Below are 13,256 nucleotides of genomic sequence, written 5' to 3'. Positions count from 1 at the left end.
CAGTTATTGATGTGCAGATTGTCCTGGGCTAAATGAAGCATGACGGGTAAAATAACGTTCTCCCACCATGTGGTTGGAGTGTGCCCATTATCCTGGTACCAAATGCAGAATCTTTTCCATTTCAGGAAATAACAGTCTTGTGGAGAAACGTTTCGCTTCTTTCAATATTTCCATACAGGCCAGTGGAAGATTCATCATTCATGTCTGAATTCAGGAGCCGTATAGCCGAAATCACTGATGTTAAAGTTGTTAAAGTTGGGTGCTGAATTTGACCCTGAAGTCTGGTCAGTAAATCTGGGTTGCACAGATGTCTCCTGTGTGGTTCCATGAATTTTTGTAGAAGGTCCTGCAACCTATGACTGCTGCCTCAACCAATCTGACTCTATTAATATATTTTTGGCTGATACTGCCACTACTTCAGTATTACTGAATGGATTAGCGGTAACAGCAGAAAGGCATAAGGAAAGAGATGGCATTCCCTTGAGACCTCTGATCTGGTAGTCTGGATGCAAGGTTTCTGCATTTTTTGCCATTATGAAGAGATCTACGGAAGGTGTTTCCCACTTTTTGGAAATGTTGTTCAAGCCTTCGTGGTCTAGGACTCATTTGTGGGACACTTCGTAATAGTGATGGATAAAGTCTGCTTGTTGATTCATCGTCCCTGGAATATGCATCACTGTCAGTTGTCTGGCCAGGGCCCAGTGCCAGATTGTATGTGTTTCCATGGAAAGCAGTCTCGACCTGGTGCCTTCTTGTCTGTTCAGATAATGCATGGTGATGGTAATGTCCTTTTAAATGTGAATTGTTGATCTCTTTTTCCTTGATGGTAGCAAAGCCTTGATGAGCACTTGGACCGCTCTCAATTCCAGATAGTTTATGTGATCTCCACACATAGACATAAGACAGGCGTAGGTGGAGAACTCTAGCCAGAGATTTGTGAATAGCAAAAATGCTTTTGTGAATCACCCCAAAATTCTATAGAATTCTGCCTGGATTCCTGAATCTGCTAGAAGTGTTAACTTATAACCTAAAGGGGTCTTTAAGGAATAAAAGTGATGCTCATTAGCCCGCGTAGCTAAGGAGGTCTCTGGTTACACACAGGATAGCCAGACATGTTTCTTACATGATCAAGTCTTTATGCATGTTCGGTTGTCAAAAGTAAAGCTCTCAAATTCACGACTGGTAAAGGATGAAGAATTATTCCTTCAGGGAGATGCAGAACTGGAGGAAGCTCCATGAAAATCTACTCTGACCAGAATGAGGCTATGAGGATCACCTCCAGCTGTTTGGAATTCTTGACTATATGGAGAGTCTTGCGAGTGAGAAAAGCATTGAGGAATTTCCCTGACCAGATGCCTGGAACAGAGCAGGAGAATCCTTTCCTGCTCCATCATGAGTGGCTGAGACAATTATCGATTGTGCTTTGCTGCAACTATGGCTAGCTGAGGAAATCTTCATTTTCAAAACGGCAGACTAAGGATCATCAGATCCATCAGCCATTGATAAAGAACGTTGAACACCTTTCTCACGGTGTCTACCTGAATACTCCATTTCTCTTCCAAATAGAAGGATAAGGAAAGATGTTGTTTCAAACCACCCAGAGGGACTGCTGAACCGCTAACTAGGACAGAGAGACGCTGGATATCTAGGATTATCCTGAATCACCACAATTTTTTTAAAGCTTTATTTAGTTTTGAAGAACATAACAATATAAAAATATCGGCTGTGCAGTCAGTTAATAGCCAGTACGGAGATACAACATGACACTCCCTTCTCGTATACAAAAAACAGCACATTATCAAGGCATCGGACCATAGAAAGACCCCACCCAAGAGCCCACCACCCTCATCCGCCTGAACTCGTAAATGAAGAGTACGCATTCAGGACCCACCATGTAAGCTCAGTGGTCACCCCTATCTTCGGCCCATATCCCCCAATCCAGCCCACACCTATAGAATACAGCCCCCTAACGCCCAATAGGGAGGAAGACCAGAACCTCACGGCCCTCTCACGCCCACCCCAAAGGTGCAGCGCCGGCGCCGAACAGACTACCCCACTCCCGTAGGCACTATTCCGGAACTGGATCGCGGTGGGGAAGAGCTCGGAAGGGTAGCGATATATGTCTTGTAGGGGCCCCAGATATCTTTGGGACGCGCCACTGCAGGGAGGAGACTGGCGTAGATCTCGCTATTTGTGCTGAAATAAGCCATAGAGGTGAGCCATGTCCCGGCCGTGGGGACCGTCCTACCGCCCCAATGTTTTGCCACCTCCCGCTTGGCGAGTAGCAGGCCCAGGGAGGCAAGCCTGCGAATATTCTTAGGGAAATTTACTGTGTAGCCCAATAAAGCAACCTCAGGAGTGGGAACCAGTGTGAGCCCCAACATAGCGCCAAGGATCTCATGTATCTGCGTCCAATATGATTGCAGTTTGGGGCATGTCCAGGACAGGTGCGCAAAGTCAGCGTGTGGTGCAGAGCATTTCCAGCATGTGTGTGGGCGCGCGGGATCAATGATGTGGAGCCTATCAGGGGTCATGTAGCAGCGGTGAAGAAATTTATAATGGAGGAGCTTATGTCGACTATTGAGTGATATCGCGTTAGTGACTTTGCAACAAGCGGTCCATTGTTCATCCGTAATCGGCCTACCCAAGTCTGTCTCCCAGGCCGCTCGCAATCGGCCATCCACACATGGAACCAGAGCTGCACATGCCTTATAAAGCTTAGAAACCATATGGGCACCTGTGTCATTGTCAATGAGGAGAGTTAGGGGCTCGAAGGATGCAGGCTCGAGAGGGAATCCCGCAATGTCCGAACGAGCCGCACAATAAAGCCGGCGTAAGACAAATTTATCCATGAACGTGGCCTCACTGAAGCGCGCCTCCTCCGAGACAGAAAATATGTGGCCCCCAGGGTATAGGTCCCCGATCCTAGTGAGATGAAACTTAGTTAAAGTACGCTGCACCAGTGTCTCCCCCGTGCCAGACAGCAACCCGGGGTTGGGGAGTGGAAGAGAAGAGGAGTAGAGGAGAGGCTGGGCTAGATAGCGAGTAAGGCGATGCCACGCCCAGCTGGTGGTGGACACCGTTTGAATATCTACTGGGTCCCGGGCAACCCCCTTGGGCAACACAGCCGCCAAACGGCCCGGGAGAACGAAATCCGCCTCGGGACGAAGGAACGGAATACGCGCGTCAGGGTGGTACCAGGCAGAGGCGTGCGCACACTGAGCAACCAGATTGTATAAATACAGATCAGGTACTCCGAAGCCGCCCCTATCATGGGGGAGCGTAAGAGTCCTCCAACCGATCTGGGGGTGCTTCCCGCCCCATACCAGCCTGTTCAGCTGGGACCGCAGTGTGGAGAAAAAGGCCCGGGTGAGAGGAACAGGGATATTATTGAAGAGATATAAAAACCTAGGGAGAACTATCATTTTTATGAGTGCAATTCTGGCCGACATGGATAACGGGAGCCTCAACCATCCCTCCACCTGTGCCTCCAGCCTGTCCAAAGCGCGGCCATAGTTGAGGCGGATGAGTTCGTCAGTGTTCAGATGGATCTGTATGCCCAGGTACCGAACCGAGTCAGAGCACCACTCCAACGGGAACTCGCACTGCCATGGGGAGGTGCTGCTGGTCAATGGGAAAATTACGGACTTGTGCCAGTTGATGCCCAGTCCGGAGTGGGCGCCGAAACGAAGGATCTCCCGTATCAGGGGAGCTAGGTTGACCTGCGGTACTCTTACATACAGTATAGTGTCATCTGCGTAGAGGGAAGCAAGCAAGGGACCCGTCCGGAACTGGAGACCCCTGTGGAGATGGCACTCTTGGAAATGCCGGATCAAGGGGTCCATGGCCAAAATGAACAGTAGCGGTGAAAGTGGACAGCCCTGCCGCGTACCACACGTTAGAGAGAAGGGACAAGACAGCGTGCCATTGTTACGCAAACGGGCCGTGGGGCGGCTATACAAAAGCCGCGTAGTAGCAAGGAAGTTCTCCGGCATGCCCATACGTTGCATGACGGAAAGGAAGAAAGGCCATTCTAGGGAGTCGAAGGCCTTCTCGGTATCCAGGAGGACCGCCGCAGCAGGCGTGGCCGGATTAATTCTATGCAGAACCGTGAAAAGTGTCCGCAGATTCAAAGACGTAGAGCGGCGCGGGACGAAGCCCGATTGGACGGGCAAAATGATGAATTCCATCAATTGGGAGAGTCTGTTGGCCACTATCTTGGCCAGGATCTTGTAATCAAAGTTTAAAAGGGAGAGGGGCCTATACGAGCCACACAACGTCGGGTCCTTGTTTGGTTTTGGGAGCAGAACTATTACCGCTTCGCTAAGGGTCGCCGGAAGGGATCCGCGCTCCAGTGCCTCCGCATATACCTCTATCAGCTGTGGAGCCAGCAGATCGGAAAAGGCCTTATAAAAATCCCCGGAGAAGCCATCGAGGCCGGGGACTGAGGTCCCGCGAAGCACCTTAATCGCCCCGCGCACCTCCGCCACAGTTATAGGCTCCGCCATGAACTCCTGCATGCCCTTATCCAGGAACACGAGCGCGATCTCCGACAAGTAGACCGCACGAGAGGCTGGGGATTCCCCCAGCTTGGTCGTGTATAATTCGGAGAAGTAGGTCAGGAATTCGTCTCTGATCTCGGCGGGTGTTGTTCGGAGCGAACCATCTACGCCCCGCACCTCAACTATTAAGGACTTACCATACGGAGGCCTCAAAGCTTGAGCCAGCGTGCGTCCCGGCCTGTCCCCCTCCCCATATCTACGCGCCGTCTGGTACTTCCCCAGATACAGAATCTCTCTGTCTGCTGCCTCCCGGAAGTCAGTCAGGAGGCAGAGCCGCCTAGCGGACACGTCACCAGCAGGCTCACGCTGTGCTTCAGCATCAATCGACTCTAGCTGTGTCTCCAGTTGCTTAATGGTCGTGCGCAGCGCCTTTAGGACCCCAGCGTGTTTAGCTATGCAAATCCCCCTGATATAGGCCTTAAACCCCTCCCAAAGCATGGCCCGAGAGTCTACAGATCCTGTATTAATCGTGAAATAGTCCTCAATCGCCTCGGAAATCTCGTGGACAAATAAGTCGTCCAGCAGCGCTCTCCCAGGGAATCGCCATTGGCGCTCAAAACCCTCGGGGCGCGGAACATCCAAGCAGAGCGACACAGGTGAGTGGTCTGAGTACGTTCTAGGGAAAGTAAGTAGCCCACGAAACCAGGGGGACAGGCCCGGGGACAGCAGCCAGTAGTCAATTCTAGTCCAAGTGTTGTGTTGTCCCGAGAAATGCGTGTAGTCAGTGGTGTTCGGGTTGCGCCTGCGCCAAATATCAACTAGAGAGAACTGGTGACAGAGGTCCAGAAGTGCGCGCCGCGCCCTGGGCTTGGACGGAGCAGCCCCAGATGTGCTGTCCAAACTAGCATCCAGCAATAAGTTAAAATCGCCGCCAAGAATGAGGCCCGCCGGCTCAAGAGTTGCAAGCTGGGCAGCCAGCGCATGAAAAAATTCCGGGGAATCAGTGTTAGGAGCGTACACACATACCAGGATGATCGCATGACCCATTAACACCCCTCGTACTATGCAGTAGCGTCCCTCTGAATCCCCCCTGAACAGCTGGCAGTAAAACGGGACTCTCTTGTGAATCAGCACTGCGGTGCCTCTGGCATAATTGCTGAAATTGGAGAAGTATCTATGGGCGCCCCAGGAAGCTGCAAAGCGCGCGGGAACAGAGGAGTGTAAATGCGTTTCTTGAAGAAAGGCAATGTCAACCCTGTGCCGATTCAAATAGTGTAGTATCTGCTTGCATTTTCGTTGGTTGTTCAGGCCTCTGACGTTCCAAGACATGAGTGAGAGGCCAAGGGGGGCTTCCTGTAAGCCTATGTGTACCGACGCTGCCATACCACTAGCAATGGGAGCAAGAAATCAGAAGCGTCTCCGTGTATCCGCAAAGTTACAATCTGACCAGCCATGTGAAGAATATCAAAACACCCCATCCCGTCCCCCCTCCCCCCACCCAGCCACATCACGCAAACGTGAGGCAAACCCCAACCTGCGGAAAAAAAACGAAGCTCCAAATAGCAATACCAATGGTGTACAAATAGACAAAAAATAAGCATTTTAAACCAAAAGTGTTCCCGGCGGTGTCAACCAAAGGGGAATGGCAACGACCCACCGCCGACCCAGCACCACAGAAAAAGCAATGACATAAAAAAGTGTCCCAAACTTCCCCATTGCAAACAGTCAGAAAAAGAAGTCTAAAGCTGGGATGCGGGCACCGACTCAGCCAGGCCCAGAGCCGGAAAACAGGTCCTGGCTAATCGCAGATCCACTGCGCGGAGGAGAGCGTCCATCTTCATCACCCCCCGAAGGGCCCCTGCGTGGCTTATATGTTCGGCAGAACTCCTGTACCGCAGTAGGATTGTCAAAGATCCGCGCTCGGCCATCGATCTCAACCCGCAACCGGGCAGGATATAGCATACCATACTTGAGGCCCAGGTTGCGGAGCGCCGCTTTCGCCCCAACATATTTACGCCTGGCCTCCTGGACCATGGCGGTAAAATCTGGGTAGAACGAGAGTCTCGAGCCCTGCCAGGTGATCTCGCCCTTCTCTCTGGCCAGCCGCAGGGCTGTGTCACGGTCTCGGAAGTTCATAATCCGGGCGATCAGTGGGCGAGGCGGGAGCCCCGGATTAGGTCGCGGCCCCAGGGAGCGGTGCGCCCTCTCGACCACAAAGCCTGGTGTAAAGGAGTCTCTCCCAAAAATGGCCGATAACAATTGCTCCACAAAAACATCCAGCCTGCCGGTAGCCGTGGATTCCGGAACCCCAGTGATTCGTACGTTATTGCGCCGACTGCGCGATTCCAAGTCCTCGTTCTTGATGGCCACGTCCTTTAGTATGCGCTCCAGTCGATCTAAGCGCTTGGTATCCTGCACTGCGCCATCTTCAACCGCCGATATTCGAGCCTCAGCCTCCACCAAACGCTGATCATGGGCCTGGATCTTGGCCCCCATCGTTTCTAGCGTTTTTTTCAGGGCATCAAAGCGTCCATCGAGGGCCCTGAATCCAGCACGCATCTCTTGAAGCCAGTCAGGGGATGGAGCACCGGCCGCTGGGTCAGAGGACGGGCCCCCAGCAGGAGCCGGCATGTCCGGGCGATGTTCCGCCGGTTGATCGGGTAGCCTTTCAAAGGGCAGAGTCTTCTGCTTGGGGTCCTTCCGCCCCATGCCCCCGCACGGCCGGACAGCGAATCTCGGGTAGGAGGCCACAAGGCGGCTTCAAGGCGCTGTGACGACGGCTCAGGAGGATGGACGGATCTGCCACTTCTTTGGCCCGTAGTGCGGGCGATGCAGCGGCCCCCGCAGACTCCGGCCAGCCCCAACCACGTGGCACACCAGGCCCGGGGACCAACACGGGCCAAGCTGTATCAAGGCGACTTCTCCACGCCCAAAACCAGGGAGCGCCTTCACGGGGGCCCGAGCCCCAGACCAAGCAGAGAGGGCGGTCAGTGGAGCGTCAGCAGATGCGACCAGGCGACCCAGGGCTGGGGAGAGGGAGACCGGACGGCGCAGGCCGCCAATCACAGGAGCCACCAAGTGAGGTCCCAGGGATGGAGGGCAGAGGCGGCCCGGGCGCTAGGACCAGCACGGAGCCCCCTCAGCCCACCCCCACCGCCAACCAGCCGTTCCGTCGCCCCCCCCAGGCCCCCAGACCAAAATAGCCCGGGGACCCCGAGAGGAGACAACGAGAGAGGCCGCGACCGCGGCGCAGAGCAACGGCCAAATGCCCGGTCGGCTCCTGGCCAGCAGCGGCGAGGGGGGTGAAGCAGACCCCCACCAGACCACACCCCAACGCTCAATACCCCCCCCCCGGCTCCCCCCCGGCCACCCGCATCACGACCGGCCGCCGCCGCCGCACTAACCTCCCCGGCCACCGAGTCAGGCCGCCATCTTGGGCCTCAGGTCCGCTCGGTCCTGGCGTCCGTCGGTCGCTCCGGGCGCAGCCAGGGCCAGATCGCCACTCCGGATCGCTCCAGGGCCACAGGAGATTCAGCGCCGGGTCCGGGCAGCCACCGCCCACATCAGGAGGCCGGGAAAGACAGTATTAGCGCTGAGTCAGCTACGGAGCTTCAACACCGCGCGGCCATCTCAGCCCGCGGCTTGGCCACGCCCTGAATCACCACAATTTTCAACTGAAAATGGTATCGGGTCGCTATCACTCAAAATATTCATTATTCAGTGAGTACAACTTTTGGTATTAATATTGAGGGTCACTTAGGGTTTGATGGAGTGGGGCTCTCACTCGCCTCAAACATGACGTTACCTCATACCATTTAGAGGTCGGTGAACTATCAGGTTTCACATAGCAGAGCCTCAACTGGCTCTCAGCTGGAAACCCTTGACACAGTGGCCCGCACAGGGTAGATAGGTCGCAGGGGTGACCGCTATACCTTTTGCACCCACCATAGATTTTTCCTTTCTGAGAACACCATGCGATACTAGGTGGGAAAAAAGAAATGTCCCTGATGCAAATGGATAAAATTCCTGCCTCTCAGGGATATGTGTTTTTTTATGAATTTCAGCAAATCCTACTTTGGAGGTTCACGTCTGAAAACCTAAACGAATACAGAATGGGCTGCAATAACATGATGGCCTGATCCGCATTCAGCTTTGCCGAAAGTGTATCAACCATACCAGTGGATAAACTTTCAGCAAACAGATTTTAGAAGAGAACTGTAAGATTGAGGTGGACATAAAACCTAAACTCAATTTAAGTATTAGAAATTGGTCTGGGTAAACTCCTATTGTGCTGCAGAGTACAGACATACTTACAAAAGGGGAAAAGGAAGGATGAGAAAAGAAGGGAATGAAAAGAGTTACCTACATTTTGCAATGATTCAACGATTTGTAAATGTTGACATTTTCACAGACCTGCCAAATGTTTGCATGGAGTTTTGTCTATGTAGTCATCCTTTAATGTTGATTGTAGATTCAAATGTGTTAGGAAAGGCTCTTTGGATCTGGCTTCCAGATTCAAGCCTAGGATGAAAGAAGCAAATAAGGATCAGGTTACATTTCAAAGAAAACAATACATGTTTTTATGTCAAATTAAATAGTTAGGGCACAAAACAGTAAATTAAATTGCAGCGAGGAAGCACATTTTTTAAATAAATATTCAGAGGACATTTACAATATGACAACACAGGAAAAATGACACATATTCCTTTATGGATCACCAAATTTCATTTTGTTTTTCTACTCATCGCTTCAGCCTTTTGAGGGAATGTGTGGGCAGGGAGAATTTTGGAGCACAATCAGGTAATTCTGCCACTATTCCCAAGAGAGGTGAATGCCTGCTACTTTTATTTAGCAGCAACATTACAACATAACTGCGATTTACTGATAGAGATATCAAAACATTGTGCTTCATGTTAAATTTCCTTCCAGGAAGGCACCCAGAGAACAAGCCTCATGTTAAGCAAGGGAGACACCCTAGCTCTGCACCTAACGTTAGTAGGCTCCTACTCAAAGTACATATCCATCCTTTTAGGCTTTTATGGTACTTTTGGGAAAGACTTTTTGAGAACTCTTCAAAGGTACAGCCAAACATCTCTAGAATGAACAGGGCACTGTGTGTAATAGTGAAACATCATCATTAGCTGTTTCCATACTAATACACTTCTAAATGTCAGGGGAACACAGCCTGCCAGTGCAGGATGTCCTACTGAATGGGGGCAAGGGTGACTGTTATATTTGTCAATGGGATAAATAGACTAAAGCATCAGAGAAAATGCATTTAGGAGGCTCTCTATAAGACCCACATTGTTCACATCTAGAAGAAGGAGGCTGTGAGGAGTACAACGGTGAAACGGACCGGAAGTGGCCGGTGGGCGGTTGGGACGCACTACACACGCCAGAAGACCTGAGCGGTCTAGTGGCAGCAGAGAGAACCGAGGAGGAGCAGCTGACGTCACCCACGGAGGACGGAAGAAAAGGCGTCTATCAGGAGAGGGAAGCGAGCGAGAATACAGAAGAGAGGAGTGCGGAGACGGAGATGGCGGAGAAGAGCGGCAAACGAGGCGAGGATAAGGAGGAAGGAATCGGAAGACCCAAAGCACAAGAGAATTCGGTATACACTGCGCTAGAGCGCGGCGGCCCGAAGGAGGGAGAGAACGCCCCGGGTCCCAACGCCATGTCCCTGGACACGGGTCGTAGTCTAAGGCAAGTATCGGGGAAGAGATCCTTTTGGTGGGGGTGGTGGGGTAGCACGGGGAAATAGTTCACATGTGCATTGCTGTGGAACCTCCTAACTCCCCCCCCCCCCCAACTTCACAACATACGGTGGTGGGTGCACACAAAGAAGAAGGCCAAACAACCCAAATAGTAACCCCGGCTTGTTATTTCTCCTTCTTTTCCCGCACCCTGGGCCTTAGAGAGAGGAAGAGAGACGTCCCAGAGACCCTGCTGTGACAAGAACCCAAGGCACGAAGGAAGGAATCGGGAAGAACAGTGAAGGTCCCCTTTGTTTTATTTGTTACATTTGTTATTGGCTTCATATAGCCCAGAGATTCCTAAACAAAGGAACAAGAAGAACCAAATAAAAGCCTTAGAAATCCACTTTTTTGTGTGCCCCATGTTCCCTTACACCCCGTGGTCCAACAACTTGCTCACAAAGTGGTATCAGAAGTGGGAATTATCGCACCCCTACGTGTCGGACAATGACACAACCCATGTGTAGGAAGGTGGATATCTGACTATGGTTACCCCCAACTTTTTGCCTAGTGTCTAGCTGGTTTTTCGACTTAGTTGGCCTGAGATCCTGCCATTCAGGGTCTCAGGCAATCTGCTCTCTCCTTAAAATGGACTCCATGTACCCTAGGTACATACACAATTGGTAAGGATCACCTTATTGGACCCTGTACAGTGTACCCTAGGTACCCAGGGCATAGGTGTACCCTAGGCCTCCCAGGGGCTGCAGCATGTATTATGCCACCCCTGGTCTGGCCTTCCAATCAGACACAACTGGCTGATCACTCAGCTGGGGCAAGGTCGTGTAATCACCCCTTGCTTAGATATAGTATATCTATATCTACCTTATATATAGACACATGTGTACCTATCAGCCACTCCTATGGCAGGCCTTAACAATCCTGGAGGCAGAGTGCTTGGTAACATGTGAGATGGTGCTCTAGCATGAGCTGAGCCTGTCTGCAGCTTTCGGAACCATGTCCTTATAGCTGTTCTATGATATAGCCTACCATATACTCTTAAAGTGCCTTATAATCTTAAACGGTTATGGTAACTATGGTTTGGCTTTATCAAAACATGTCGTGTAAGGTGTCTAACACTTTGCAATAATACCCCCATACCATTTCTGGTGATGAGGATATTATTCCTCCCTTCTAGAGGGAGAGACATGTTAAAATCCTACTTTGCTGTTTAACTCTAACCAAAGCCTCAGCATCACAAAATGGATGCTGCTGCCACAGACACGAGTCTGACCTCCTGCTGCTGGGAGTGATCCCGGCAAGGGAGGCTTGGGCAATAGGTTTCCTGCTTGGGGAGGTGCTAGCACCTCCCCAGACAGACTTTAGTGTATTGGGGCAGGGAGGGCTGAAAGGAATGAGACATGCCTGGGGCACACAAGGTGTCCCATGCATAGTCCAGTTCAAACCGGTGCTGGGGCACTCCAGCCCCAGTCCTGGCGCGAAACTGGACAAAGGGAAGGGGGTGTAACCACCCAGGTCCCACCCATAAGGCGTGACCTAGCAGGCAACCCAGCCCCCCAGATTAGTATAAGAGTGGTAGCTGGGCCCCAGGAGATTAGATTATCCTGAACCTGCAACTTGAACAGAAACTCTGGACCTTCGACATTCGACGAAAGAAGAAGACTGAAGAATCTCCCTTGTGGCCAAGGAGTGGCTACCCTGTGCAAACAGGCACCATCAAGAGACTACCCTTTGCTTTGCTAAAGTTCTACAAGGGACCGACTGCAGAGCCCGACCAGAGCCTTGACTTCCAGACTTCTCCGACCCTGATCCACATCCACAGCAGAGCTGAGATCCGTGGAGGCGACGAGAGACGTGGGACCGGCTACCTGGGAAAAGTGGCTAGTATCTTCAAGCGCAGCTTCTGAGGCACCCTCGAAGTTGTGCACCGGGGATTGAGAAGCCCCAACCCCAAGCACCATCTGCACCGAAGATCAGCCCCCCACACTCCACGAGTCCTGCGTGGGGCCCTTCTGCATTTTCCTGCTTGCCGCGTCTGTCCGGTTGCTTGCCCGCTGGCTAGTGGCCTTTGTGACGACGCATCCTGTAATCTTCAGCGCTGGTTTGGCTCCTCCAGACTGGCTCCTGCTCCTTTGAAAAAGAGAAGCACCCCAGACCTTCCTGGTCTGCACCAGAAGCAAGTCCTCCGTTCTTCGTGGGTTCCGCTTGCCAAGGCTTGGTGAGTCCTAGTCCAACTTCGACGCCGCCGACAGCAAGAGCCTTCGTGGGACAGCTCGCCTCCTGGTCGTCCTCGACGTTCCCTGGTCCTCGTGGCTGCAGCGACAAGCTTCACCTTCAGCTGCAATCTTCACGACATCGCCTGGTTCCTTCCTGGTTCCACGTGGTCACTGGCTAGTGACCTTGACTCTGTCCCTTCTGCTTGCAGGTCTCCTCTCTTCTTGATCCCAGCCTTGGGATCCACCGGACACTCTTCACTGACTGCCTGTCAGCAACTTTCCTTCAGGCATCCATAGAAGTCCACGACGAAACCCGACGCAAGTTCACACCTATGCACCCGCAGCCCGTGGGCTAGGTAACTTGGATACTTCGGTGCTCACAAGGGTAGTGACTATCCTAGGTTCTAGTTTCCGAGTCTCGACTTTCTAGCTATACCAGAAGTGTCCTTAAACTGTTTATTTCTAAACTGTACTATTTCTATCAACTATACGCATTACGCGTGAGTGTTTCCACTCTGCACCTGAATCCCGTGGGCCTCCCACTTCCTAACTGTTGCTAGTGTAGTGTAGCCCCAGCGATTCCCTAGGCCTAGGCCTATCCTATTTCCGTGACAGTGGTCCTTATACCACTTACTTAGTATATGGTTTGCGTGGCCCCTAGGGCCTAACTGTATTACTTACCTGTGTGACTTAATGTATGCTTAAATAAGACTGTGTTGTACTTACCTCTAATCTCATAAAGAGTGCTGAGGGTTTGACTAGAATAAATACACTTTATTTTATATATATATCTGTTGTGGTGTCCTTTCATTTGGTATTCAAGGGAT

At 51.8% G+C, this 13,256-nt stretch overlaps 1 protein-coding gene across 1 annotated transcript in view; it reads right to left on the bottom strand.

Moving 5' to 3' along the window:
* Positions 1-13,256, bottom strand: part of LOC146784184 (uncharacterized) — a 739,190-nt gene that overhangs the window by 568,948 nt on the left and 156,986 nt on the right. Inside the window, exon 6 of the mRNA XM_085632912.1 lies at positions 8,916-9,023. Within this exon, the coding sequence (XP_085489038.1) occupies positions 8,916-9,023 (108 nt within the window). The remainder of the gene's footprint in view (positions 1-8,915; positions 9,024-13,256) is intronic.

Source organism: Triturus cristatus, chromosome 11 (genome assembly GCF_964204655.1).
Source record: "Triturus cristatus chromosome 11, aTriCri1.1, whole genome shotgun sequence".
Classification (NCBI taxonomy): domain Eukaryota; kingdom Metazoa; phylum Chordata; class Amphibia; order Caudata; family Salamandridae; genus Triturus; species Triturus cristatus.
This window is presented reverse-complemented; position numbering and strand designations above follow the sequence as displayed.